The sequence below is a fragment of the Myotis yumanensis genome, unplaced genomic scaffold (assembly GCF_028538775.1).
Source record: "Myotis yumanensis isolate MYYU_CA2020_CCGP unplaced genomic scaffold, mMyoYum1.0.hap1 SCAF_2, whole genome shotgun sequence".
Classification (NCBI taxonomy): domain Eukaryota; kingdom Metazoa; phylum Chordata; class Mammalia; order Chiroptera; family Vespertilionidae; genus Myotis; species Myotis yumanensis.
Genome location: NW_027223753.1, coordinates 188,730,032 through 188,743,774, shown reverse-complemented (window position 1 = coordinate 188,743,774; position 13,743 = coordinate 188,730,032). Strand labels below are relative to the sequence as shown.

The 13,743-nt window shown below is 38.1% G+C and overlaps 1 protein-coding gene across 2 annotated transcripts in view; it reads left to right on the top strand.

Moving 5' to 3' along the window:
• The window catches only part of SERPINI1 (serpin family I member 1), an 88,168-nt gene that overhangs the window by 53,779 nt on the left and 20,646 nt on the right, over positions 1–13,743 (top strand). For both annotated transcript variants that reach the window (XM_070406864.1, XM_070406863.1), the window contains exons 2-4: positions 8,232–8,499; positions 9,473–9,703; positions 11,610–11,804. In XM_070406864.1, the coding sequence (XP_070262965.1) occupies positions 8,250–8,499; positions 9,473–9,703; positions 11,610–11,804 (676 nt within the window). In that variant the 5' untranslated portion in view covers positions 8,232–8,249. The remainder of the gene's footprint in view (positions 1–8,231; positions 8,500–9,472; positions 9,704–11,609; positions 11,805–13,743) is intronic.

Sequence of the window (13,743 nt, the reverse complement as noted above, 5' to 3'; positions counted from 1 at the left end):
ATTGTTTTCTTGATTGTTGAATATATTGGTTTTTTTTTAAAATTTCTTTGTTTGTTTTGTTTTGTGTTTTTTCTTTTTCTTTTTTAGGACTGGTTGTGAGGTTGTTTTTCTTTTTCTTTTTCTGCTGGTTTTTCCCTTCTTCCCTCCCCCCCGGGTTATTTTTGTGCTTCTGTTTCCCCTTACCCCTCTTGATATTATTGGTGGTTTGTAGTTTGCATTCATCTCCAGGAATCTGTTGCTGGAATTTGTTGAGAATAGTGGCAGTTCTATGGGAGTTTGCTCCTCATACAAATAGTCTCTTCCCCACTTCTACTTCATTCTCTCTTTTCGCTCTTTTTTTTTTCTTTTTTTCCCCCCCTCCTTTTTCCCAATTCTATTTTTGCACTACTTTTTTGTTTGTTTTTTTCTTATTTTTCTTTTCTTTTCTCTCTTTTATCTTCTTCTCTTCTTTCTTCCTTATCCTCTAATTCTCTTAATTCGGGTGGTCACCTTTATTTGGGGTTATTAATATCGTGAATATACTTGTGTTCAGTACCTGGTACGTTGTGCCTTGTTGTGTTGTATTTTGTGCCTTTAAATCAACGCAGCAGATCCAAGCAACAGCAGCCCCCTGATCACCGCAGCCTCCTGATCACCACACCCTCTGTCTGAGGAACAGCAGCTGTACGTGAAGCCCCCCCCCACCAGCCAGAAGAGCCACAACAGCTGTGAACAGCACCCACCAGAGGAGCTGCTTCCAACTGGGAAGCAGCTGCTACCGCAACCGTCCGAGCAGAAATCACAACCCAAGGAGCCCCTGCCACCCAGGGAGCAGCCACTGAACGACTCAACATCTACATATGTCAGCGAGATCAAACATGGGTAGGCAAAGAAACCCCCAAAGGAAAGAAAAGGAGGACTCGCCAGAAAAGCAGCTAAGTGATACAGAGGCATGCAACATGACAGGAAAAGAATTCAGAATAAGGGTCCTAGAGTGCATACACCGGACAGAGGAAAAAGTCAACAACTTATTCAAGAAGCAAGAAGAAACAGATGAAAAAATCAACAGCTTATGCAAGAAGGAAGAAGAAACAGATGAAAAAAATCAATAACTTATGTAAGATCCAACAAGAAATGAAGAGCGATATAGCTCCAATAAAAAACACCATTGAAAGCATCAACAGTAGACTAGGAGAAGCGGAGGACCAAATTAGTGAATTAGAAGACAAGAAAGCAAAACACACTCAAACTGTACTGCAATTGGAGAAAAAAATTAAAAGACAGGAGGAGAGCCTAAGGGAGCTTTGGCACAACATGAAGCGAAACAACATACGAATAATAGGGGTGCCAGAACAACAGAAAGAGGAACAAGGATTAGAAAACCTATTCGAAGAAATAATATCAGAAAACTTCCCTGAGGTGGGGAAGAAAAAAGTCACACAAGCACAGAGAGTCCCAAACAAAGTGAACCCGAAAAGACCCACACCAAGACACATCATAATTACCATGGCAAGTTTTCAGGACAAAGAGAGAATCTTAAAGGCTGCAAGAGAGAGATGGAAAGTTTCATACAAGGGATCTCCCATTAGACTATCAAATGATTTCTCAACAGAAACACATCAGGCCAGAAAAGAATGGACGGAAATCTACAAAGTGATGCAAAGCAAAGGACTGAATCCAAGAATACTCTATCCAGCAAGGCTATCATTCAAATTTGAAGGGGAAATAAGAAGCTTCACAGACAAAATAAGTCTAAGGGAGTTTATCACCACCAAGCCAACAATGCAAGAAATGCTAAAGGGACTGGTGTAAAAAGAAGAAATAAAAAGCTCAGAAAGAAAACAGCCACACACAAAAAAAGAAATGGCTACAAACAAGTACCTTTCAATAATAACTTTAAACGTAAACGGACTAAATGCTCCAACCAAAAGACATCGAGTGACTGAATGGATAAAAAAACATGACCCATACATTTGCTGTCTACAAGAGACCCACATCATTAGAAGGGACTCACACAGACTGAAAGTGAAGGGATGGAAAAATATCTTCCAGGCAAATGGAAAGGAAAAGAAAGCTGGGGTAGCAATACTTATATCGGACAAAATAGACCTCAAAGTGAAGGCCATAACCAGAGATAAGGAAGGCCACTTCATAATACTAAAGGGATCAATACAACAAGAAGATATAACCCTGGTAAACATTTATGCACCCAATGCAGGAGCATCCAAATACATAAAAAAACTCCTAGAAGATATCAAAGGAGAGATCGACAGCAATACAATCATAGTAGGGGACTTTAATACACCACTGACATCTCTGGATAAATCCTTTAGACAAACAATCAGCAAAGAAACAGCAACCCTAAATGATTCACTTGATCAGATGGACTTAATTGACATCTTCAGAACACTTCACCTCAAAGCCACGGAATATACATACTCAAGGGCTCATAAGACATATTCAAAAATAGACCACATATTGGGTCACAAACAAAGTCTCCCCAAATTCAAGAAGATTGAAATCATACCAAGCATCTTCTCAGATCACGATGGCATAATATTAGAAATGAACTACAAAAAAAAAACCAACCCAAAATACTCAAACACTTGGAAGCTGAATAGCATGTTATTAAATATTGATTGGGTTACTAATGAGATCAAAGAAGAAATTAAACGCATCCTGGAAACTAATGACAATGACAACACAACAATCCAAAACCTATGGGACGCAATGAAATCAGTCCTGAGAGGGAAGTTTATAGCTCTACAGGCCTATCTCAAAAAGCAAGAAAAAATGGTAGTAAATCACCTAACTCTACAACTCAAAGAATTAGAAAGAGAGCAACAAGAAAACCCCAGAGTGAGCAGAAGGAAGGAGATAATAAAGATTAGAGCAGAAATAAATGACATAGAGACCAAAAAGATAATACAGAAAATCAATGAAACCAAGAGCTGGTTCTTTGAAAGGATAAACAAGATTGACAAACCTCTAGCCAGGCTCACCAAGAAGCAAAGAGAGAGGACCCAAATAAACAAAATCAGAAACGATAGAGGCGAAATAACAACAGACCCCACAGAAATACAAATGATTGTTAAACAATACTATGGACAGCTCTACTTCAACAAACTAGACAACCTGGAGGAAATGGACAAATTCCTAGAAAAATACAACATTCCAAAACTCAATCAGGAAGAATCTAAAAATCTCAATAGGCCAATAACTATGGAAGAAATTGAAGCAGTCATCAAAAAGCTTCCAGCAAACAAAAGCCCAGGACCAGACGGCTTCACAGGGGAGTTTTACCAAACATTCAAGGAAGAACGAAAACCTACCCTCCTCAGACTACTACAAAAAATTCAAGAGGAAGGAACACTTCCAAGCTCATTCTATGAAGCCAGCATCACCCTAACACCAAAACCAGGTAAAGACAACACAATGAAAGAGAATTACAGGCCAATATCCCTCATGAACATAGATGCTAAAATCCTCAACAAAATCTTAGCAAATCGGATCCAGCAGTACATCAGAAAGATCATACATCATGACCAAGTAGGATTTATCCCAGGGATGCAAGGATGGTACAATATACGCAAATCAATAAACGTGATACATCACATAAACAAATTGAAAGAAAAAAACCACATGGTCATATCAATTGATGCAGAAAAAGCATTTGACAAAATCCAACACCCATTTTTTTTTAAAATCTTTATTGTTCAGATTATTACATTTGTTCCTCTTTTTTCCCCCCATAACTCCCCTCCTTCCAGCTCCCACCCCACCCTCCACCCTCGCTCCCCACCCACTGTGTTCATCCATAGGTGCATGATTTTTGTCCAGTCACTTCCCGCATCTCCCACACCCCTTTTCTCCCCAAGAATAGTTAGTCCATTCCCTTTCTATGTCCCTGATTCTATTATAATCACCAGTTCATTCTGTACATCAGGTTATTTATTCACTTGATTCTTAGATTCATTTGTTGATAGATGCATATTTGTTGTTCATAATTTGTATCTTTACCTTTTTCTTCTTCTTCCTCTTCTTAAAGGATACCTTTCAGCATTTCATATAATACTGGTTTGGCGGTGGTGAACTCCTTTAGCTTTTCCTTATCTGTGAAGCTCTTTATCTGACCTTCAATTCTGAATGATAGCTTTGCTGGATAAAGTAATCTTGGTTGTAGGTTCTTGGTATTCAGCACTTTGAATAATTCTTGCCATTCCCTTCTGGCCTGCAAAGTTTCTGTTGAGAAATCAGCTGACAGTCGTATGGGTATTCCCTTGTAGGTAATTGAGACTCTTTCTCTTGCTGCTTTTAAGATTTTCTCTTTGTCTTTTGCTCTTGGCATTTTAATGATGATGTGTCTTGGTGTGGTCCTCTTTGGATTCCTTTTGTTTGGGGTTCTCTGCACTTCTTGAACCTGTAAGTTCATTTCTTTCTCCAGGTGGGGGAAGTTTTCTGCCATTATTTCTTGAAATAGGTTTTCAATATCTTGCTGTCTCTCATCTTCTGGCACTCCAATAATTCTGATATTAGACCGCTTAAAGCTGTCCCAGAGGCTCCTTACACTATCTTCACACTTTCGGATTCTTTTTTCATTTTGCTTTTCCAATTGGGTGTTTTTTGTCGAATCTTTGGTTTGATTCTTGAGCTCCTCTGGTCTGCTATTGGGTATAACATTCTTTATTTCAGTCTGTGTATGCTTACTTTCTAATTTCTTTATCGTAGCATCGAGGGTCTCATTAGTTTTCGTGAGGCTCTGCACAAATTTATGGCAAGCCCTCAAAATTGCGATTCTTAGCTCCATATCCTCCATTTCTGTCATGTTTTTTTGTCTCCGCATCTTTTATGCTTTCTTGGTGCTCCCCCTTGTGGTCTCTGTGCGCAGTCTTGTTCTAGCCAAGCCTTAATTGTTGTAGTTAACACTAGAGGGATTTGACCACCAGGCCGACTGGCTGTAGGAATCAGCTGTGCGGAAAACGTCTGTCTTCTGGGGAGGCGCTAATCCAGTCTTTGCCTGAGGCGATCGGCAAATGGCTGTGCGCAGGGCTTGGGCGGGCGGGATCAACAGGGCGGGGGGAGGGAGCCGCTATGGCCGCTCTCAGTCCGTCCCCAGGGGTTCTGCCTCTCTGTCCCAGCAACTGCTGCAAACCTCGGAGGGGCCGTAGCCAGACAGTCCCGCTTCTCCCGTTTGAGTCTGGGTCCCTAGAGACTCGCCCGGATCTGTAGCCCAGAGTCTGAGACTGACTCCTGATTGAAAACGACAACCGCGCCCTCAGCCGCCAGCCCGCTTTGCGCGCGCACCACCTCACCACCGCACCACCGTACCTTTAAATTTTCCACACTACGCCTCCTCTGAGCGTCCGAATGCTGTTGTTTTTGCTTCTAGTTGAAGAGTCTCTCCTCAGCCAGCCTTCCTGAGGTTCTGGTTGATGTCCGTTCCGACTTTTAGTTGTATTTTTGAAGTGGTTGTTTACGGCGGCAATCTCCAGTGTTTACCTATGCCGCCATCTTCGATCCTCTCCCCAACACCCATTTTTGATAAAAACTCTCAGCATGGTGGGAGTAGAAGGATCATACCTCAACATAATAAAAGCCATATATGACAGGCCCACAGCCAACATCATACTCAATGGACAAAAACTAACACCATTTCCCCTAAGAACAGGAACAAGACAAGGATGCCCACTCTCACCACTCCTGTTCAACATAGTCCTGGAAGTATTAGCCATTGCAATTAGACAAGAAGAAGAAATAAAAGGCATCCAAATTGGAAAAGAGGAAGTAAAACTGTCCTTATTTGCAGACGACATGATATTATACATACAAAACCCTAGAGACTCTGTCAAAAAACTACTAGACTTAATACATGAATTTGGCAAACTAGCAGGATACAAAATTAGTGCCAAGAAATCTGAGGCATTTCTATACACCAATAGTGAGCTTTCAGAAAGAGAGATTATAAAAACAATCCCATTTACCATCGCACCAAAAAAATTAAGCTACCTAGGAATAAGCTTAACTAAAGAGGTAAAAGACCTCTACTCAGAAAACTACAGGACGTTGAAAAAAGAGATAGAGGAAGACATAAAGAGATGGAAGAACATACCATATTCATGGATTGGTAGAATCAACATCATTAAAATATCCATACTACCCAAAGCAATCTATAAATTCAATACACTTCCCATTAAAATACCAACGGCATACTTCACAGATCTAGAACGAACTTTCCAAAAATTCATCTGGAATAAAAAAAGACCCCGAATAGCTGCAGCAATCCTGAGAAAGAACAAAGTAGGTGGGATCTCAATACCAGATATCAAGCTGTATTACAAAGCCACTGTTCTCAAAACTGCCTGGTACTGGCACAAGAACAGACATATAGATCAATGGAATAGAATAGAGACCCCAGAAATCGGCCCGAACCAATATGCTCAATTAATATTTGACAAAGGAGGCAAGAACATACAATGGAGCCAAGATAGTCTCTTCAATAAATGGTGTTGGGAAAATTGGACAGATATATGCAAGAAAATGAAACTAGGCCACCAACTTACACCATACAGAAAAATAAACTCAAAATGGATAAAGGACTTAAATGTACGACAGTAAACCATAACAATTCTAGAAGAATCCAAAGGCAACAAAATCTCAGACATATGCCAAAGCAATTTCTTCACTGATACAGCTCCTAGGACAGTTGAAACTAAAGAGAAAATGAACAAATGGGACCACATCAAAATAAAAAGCTTCTGCACAGCAAAAGAAACCATCAACAAAACAACAAGAAAACCCACTTCATGGGAAAACATATTTGCCAACGTCATATCTGATAAGGGCCTAATCTCCAAAATTTATAGGGAAATCATACAACTTAACAAAAAGAAGATAAACAATCCAATCAAAAAATGGGCAAAGGATCTAAATAGACACCTTTCAAAAGAGGACATTCAGAAAGCCAAGAGACATATGAAAACATGCTCAAAGTCACTAATCATCCGAGAGATGCAAATCAAAACAACAATGAGGTACCATCTCACACCTGTCAGACTGGCTATCATCAACAAATCAACAAACGACAAGTGCTGGAGAGGATGTGGAGAAAAAGGAACACTCGTGCACTGCTGGTGGGAATGCAGACTGGTGCAGCCACTATGGAAGACAGTATGGAGTTTCCTCAAAAAACTGGAAATGGAACTCCCATTTGACCCTGTGATCCCACTTCTAGGAATATATCCCAAGAAACCAGAAACACCAATCAGAAAGGATATATGCACCCATATGTTCATAGCAGCACAATGCACCATAGCTAAGATCTGGAAACAGCCTAAGTGCCCATCAGTAGATGAATGGATTAGAAAACTGTGGTACATCTATATGATGGAATACTATGCTGCTGTAAAAAAGAAGGAACTCTTACAATTTGCAATGGCATGGATGGAGCTGGAGAGCATTATGCTAAGTGAAATAAGCTAGTCAATGAAGGAAAAATACCACATGATCTCACTCATTCATGGATAATAGAGACCATTATAAACTTTTGAACAATAATAGATACAGAGCCAGAGCTGCCTCACACAGATTGTCAAACTGCAGCAGGAAGGCCGGAGAGGGTTGGGGGGCAGGAGGGAGGGGGTTAAGAGATCACCGAAGGACTTTTATGCATGCATATAAGCATAACCAATGGACATAAGACACTGGGGGGTAGGGGAAGCCGGGGTATTGTCAAGGGCGGGGGGAAAAAAAGGACACATATGTAATACCCTTTGTAATGCTTTAAGCAATAAAAAAAAAGAAAGAAAAAAAAGAAAAATGAATTGATTACCTCCAAAAAACACAACCTATCATTACTTGTTGTATATGTATCTATACATAATCTTAACCCATGAAGGTGGGGTCCAGGGCCATCTTGTTTCTGAGGGTATCCGCAGAACTTAGCAATGTTATTTATTCAATTGACTATGAATTGACTTTTGAAAAACAGGACCTTCCTTATAGAGAACAGACTGACAGCTGTCAGAGGAAAGGGGAGATTGTGGTGCTGGATATAAAAGGTGAAGGGATTAAGCAAAACAAAAGGGAGGTCATTCCAAAATATCCTTTAGTGGGGCTTTTGTTATAGAGATATTAATACTGTATATGTTTAAAAACTTTTGGTTTGCTTTACAACTTTACTAAAAAAGAATTCCTATATATAGTCCTCTCTTTATTTTCCTGAGATAATTACTATGTAAATTACTGTTCTCCAGGATTGAAACTCTTCCAACATGGCTTTCCTTGGGCTCTTCTCTTTGCTGCTTCTGCAAAGTTTGGCCGTAGGGACCACTTTCCCTGATGAAACCATTGCTGAGTTCTCGGTGACTATGTATAATCACCTTCGAGCCACTGGAGAAGATGAAAATATTCTTTTCTCTCCATTGAGCGTCACCCTTGCTATGGGAATGATGGAACTGGGGGCCCAAGGGTCTACCCTGAAAGAAATCCGTCATTCAATGGGATATGACAGGCTGAAACACGGTAAGTATGCTTAGGTTTGATTTCTCAGGATGGTTTAACTTTAACTTTTAGCTCAGTTGTGTTGCCTTATGCCAGAGACGGCAGTATTTCACACAGCAAGAAAGTATTCTCATTGATATGGTATGGCTAGGAGAAACGTTAGGAAACCCAAGAAAGGAGTTAATTCTGGGTTCCATCCCTGGCTGAGTTAATTAAAAGAAATTATGTATGAATAATAATAATAATAATAATATTTAAATAAATCTTATTGTGATAAACAAAAGCAAGCATGGTTCTTGCTCTGAATTTTAAGTCTAGATGGAGAGACATATGTAATCAATTCTCATATAAGTAAATGAAACTTTACAACTGTGATGAGTGCTACAAAGAAAAGAAACATGATTCTCTAAGAATATCAGATTTTTTTTTTTGCGTAAAATCATGTTTTCATTATTATGAGACTTATATATAGTAAAAAATTTGTAGCGAAAAGGTATTTTGTAATCAGTTTGACATGGTATATGATTTCTATTTTAATGTTTCTAATATACATGTGAATTAACTCATTAAACAGTTAAGAACTAAAACAATTTATAAAGGATTTTCTAGTTATAAGGTTTTAAAAAAGTCTAGTAAAAGTAAATTTAAAGGAGTAATTTTTAAGCTAGAAAATTAAACTTAATTCTTATTTCTGATCAACGTAAGACTAATTTAATGAAAGTAACCTAAGTACTTTGAAAGTAAACAACCAAAAAATCTTTACTTGATAGATTCTACCAAGATATCGATTAAAATGAAAAATGATATCGGTTGATAACACTAAAGTTCAAATCTGTTCATTTGAACATCTAGAAATCACAGAAATATTGAACTTCCTTGCCATGTTTAATGTGGAGAATAAGCGAGTGCTTTTCCCCTGGGTCGTTAGCTGTGTTTTTACTGCCCGTACATTCTGTTTGTCCCACTATTAAACTTACCCTATGTTATTTTGCAGGTGAAGAATTTTCTTTCTTGAAGGAATTTTCTAACATGGTCACTGCTGAAAAGAGCCAGTATGTGCTGAAAATTGCCAGTTCCCTCTTTGTGCAAAATGAATTTCACATCAATGATGAATTTTTGCAAATGATGAAAAAATATTTTAATGCGGAAGTAAATCATGTGGACTTCAGTCAAAATATTGCTGTGGCCAACCACATCAATAAGTGGGTGGAGAATAACACAAATAGTATGTCATTTTCTTCTTTTCTTTCTCAAATAGCTTAGTTTTGACTCTCTCCTTAGTCCTGAAATTATTTGTCTCCTCATTCCTTTTCTATTTTGTATATTATATAGAATTTAGTTAAGTATCTAATAATTATTCTACATAGATTGAAGTCTTTTTGGAAGCACTGCTTATGAATAAACATTTGAGAAATAAGTATAGTCTTTTGCCATGCCTAGAATTTTGATGCTGATAGATTAACACTCGCCAGTTGATGGGTTTTTCCTGTGTAGTCATCTTAGCTATGGTATGGAACTTTGCTTGAGCTATTTAATAAATTAGATACTGATTGGAATGGCAGTTGGTGGTGGCTATCTTATGATTAAAATAAAATAAGAGAGTTAAAAGTCAGAGTTTAAAGATTTTTTTTTTTGTTGGCTTCACAAGACTTGATTGGTCATCAAAAAATTGTATAAGATTCCTTTAAAAAAGAGCAGCCCACTTTAAGCACAAATAAATGGAGAGAAATTAGAAAGAGATGTATGAATTTAAAATTTTATTTTTAATTCATGTATTCTAAATGTATTTCAGTTTTCCAAATGTTTCATATCTTATAATCCTATTTTCTAATTTTACCATAAAAATGAAATTAGAATCTAAAAAATGAGACCAAATTTAACGTAGTTTTACTACAGCTGTTCATTAAATTAATTCATATTGTTAAATTCCCCAAATAATGTTAATCTATTAAATTTTATGTTGAAACAGCAACAAAAAACCCTGATGACATGTGCTATTCCTACCAATCCCCCAAAACTGAAGCACATTCCTAAGCTCAGAAATACAATAGTTAATAAAATGAGAGATTACAGAGCAAAATTTGGTCCTATGTTTTTTACTATGATATTACTTTTTCTCTATGACTACTCTCACTAAGATCACTCTTTCAACTATGAGATTAAAATGTAAGAAAAAGAAATTTATTTTGTTTTTTTAACATTCAAAGAATAAATCAAGAATATTAATCTACCTGGAATAGATTGAATTATTAAAAGCTGTTTGTTTCCAAACTCTTTTAGTTTGTTTGTTAACCCTCACTTGAGGATATTTTTCCATTAATTTTTAGAGAGAGTGGAAGAGAAGGGGAGAAACAGAGAGAGAAATATCTATGTGAGAGAGACACATCTTTTGTTTGCCTCCCACACATGCCCCCACAAGGCCAGGGATTGAGCCTGCAACCTAGGTACGTGCCCTTGACCAGAATCGAACCTGGGACCCTTCAGTCCAATGGCTGATGCTCTATCCATTGAGCCAAACTGGCTAGGGCTCCAAACTCTTTTTAAACACTTATCAACAAAGATCCAGTGTCTTTCAAAATAGATTCAGAAAGGAATATATGTGATAGAAAAATAAAGCATCACAAGTTAAATTGGCTTTCACTTACCTGTTTTTACCTGGTCAAAGCAGTTGTTATATTTGGTAGAAAGCTATCCAATGTACACGGGGCATGTTTGAATTGAATGACATTTTAATCATGGACAATGTTCAAGAATAAACCTGGCATCATTTGTTGAGTGTTCTCTGTGCTGAGTGTTACATACATCATTGCAACTAGAAAGGGTTGAAGCCTGAGATTCTTCTGCAAGTAGTTCTGCAGTTGGTGCAAGTATCTACAATTGTGTTATTTTAGGTGGTGTGGCTATTTTAGATACCCTTAAGATATAATTGTGTGTGTGTGTGTGTGTGTGTGTGTGTGTGTGTGTGTAACATTTTTCTTTTGAAAGTAAGGTATTTTTAAAGTTTATTATAAATTTAGTAATGGTATAGAGTTTTTCTGAATCACTCTATTGGATGGTAATTTGATCATCTTTGATCCCCTTTCATCTTCTAATTTAATATTAATTTTCATCCATTTATTTTTCCTGAATAGGTCTGTTGAAAGATTTGGTATCCCCAAGAGATTTTGCTGCTGTCACTCATCTGGCCCTCATCAATGCTGTCTATTTCAAGGGTAACTGGAAGTCACAATTTAGACCAGAAAATACTAGAACCTTTTCCTTCACTAAAGATGATGAAAGTGAAGTCCAAATTCCAATGATGTACCAACAAGGGGAATTTTATTATGGTATGACATTTTGGCTTTTATTTCTCTCTTTTTGAGGTATATCAACAAATTTCTTTTTTTAAATATGTTTTTATTTATTTTAGAGAGAGAGGAAGGGAGAGAGCGAAAGAGAGAAAGAAACAGTGACCAGTTTCCTCCCATAAGCACCCAGGCCAGGGATCAAACCCAAAACCTGGGCATGTACCCTGAAGAGGAATCGAACCAGTGACCTTTTGGTGCAAAGGACGATGCTCAATCAACTGTGCCACACTGGCCAGGACTTGACAAATTTTTAAAATATGAACATGAAATATTCAGTACTTAAATTTCTTGTCAATTTAATTTAAGATAAATTTTTCTTAGCTTCATTTTCTAAGCCTCTAATTAGATCCTGAGTGAATACTATGAATACTAGAGGCCCAGTACACAAAATTCATGCACCCTCTCCAATCTGGGACCCCTTGGGGGATGTCCGACTGCCGGTTTAGGCCCAATCCCACACATCCCTCTCACAATCCGGGACTGCTGGCTCCCAACCGCTCGCCTGCCTGCCAGCCTGATCAGCCCTTAACCACTCTCCTGTGAGCTTGATTGACACCTAACTGCTTCCCTGCTGGCCTGATGGCCCCCAACTGCCCTCCCCTGCCAGCCCAGCCACCCCCAACTGCCCTCCCCTGCTGGCCTGGTCTCCCCTAACTGACCTCCCCTGCAGGCCTGGTCGCCCCCAACTGCCCTCCCCTGCGGGCCATCTTGTGGTGGCCATCTTGTGTCCACGTGGGTGCGGCCATCATGTGGGAGGGTGTGATGGTCAATTTCATATTACCTCTTTATTATACAGTGAGGCCTTGACTTACAAGTTTAATTCGTTCCATGACAGAGCTCATAACTCAAATTACTCGTATGTCAAATCAAAAAGTGAACGAGTGAGACACGTGATGCTGGGCTGATGTTGTGGCGTTCACTGTGACGTTCACTGCGCCAACTAGCGGTGGGATATCTGAAGCTGGCTCGTAACCCGAATTTTAGCTCGCAACTCAAAGCAAAAAATCGGCCGAGAGACGGCTCGTATCTCGAAAAACTCGTTAGTCGGGACACTCGTAAGTCAGGGCCCCACTGTATAGGATTATATGTAATGACAGCTTTTCAATGTTTCATCAATTTATAATTTATAATTTTTGATCACACCTACAAAGTGACTTTGATCACGTAAAAATACTAGAATACGACTATTCAGTTACTACAAAAAGCCATAGGCTTTGCGGTGGTTCTCAGTGATTCATATGTTCCACCCAGCTCTCAATTTGACGCCTTACCACTTTTTGAATTACAAGCATTCTTTTGAAATTTTGCTTTTACAGCTGTGTATGTATGGCAGACAAAACTATTCATAGTTTCATTTATTGAATGTCTATAATATATGATACAATTCAATATTCTTGCATTATTTTCAAAGATGTTTCATTAGACTTTTTAGAAACTTTGGGTGTGAATCCTTCTTATGCCCTGCATTAAGCTGTATGAGTTTGTTATAAGTAGAAATGTAATTGTAAGCTAAGTATATGTTATAACTACTAGCGTATTTTATTTACAAATACATTGTAAAAAAAGTATTATAATCACAGTTAATCAAATTAACAGTAAAAACAAGAAAGGAAAATACCCATTTATTTGAGAATTGAAATGATTAATGTGAAGTTTAAGAGCCCTAGATCAATTACAAGAAAATATTCACAACAAAAGTGTTACGTTTTTTGAAAAATGGGGACAATTTTAAAGTTGTCACAGAACCATTTGTTTTAAAGACTACCTGAGCTTTTTATGAAAGCCTCGTCAATTTAGTTAAGTTTATAGAACACAAAGCCAATTATCTAATTTACCTAATTACATAATCTGAAGGTCACAATCACCACAAATACACTATATAGCTATTGTAGAAAGGAACGGATTTTATTATGGCTAT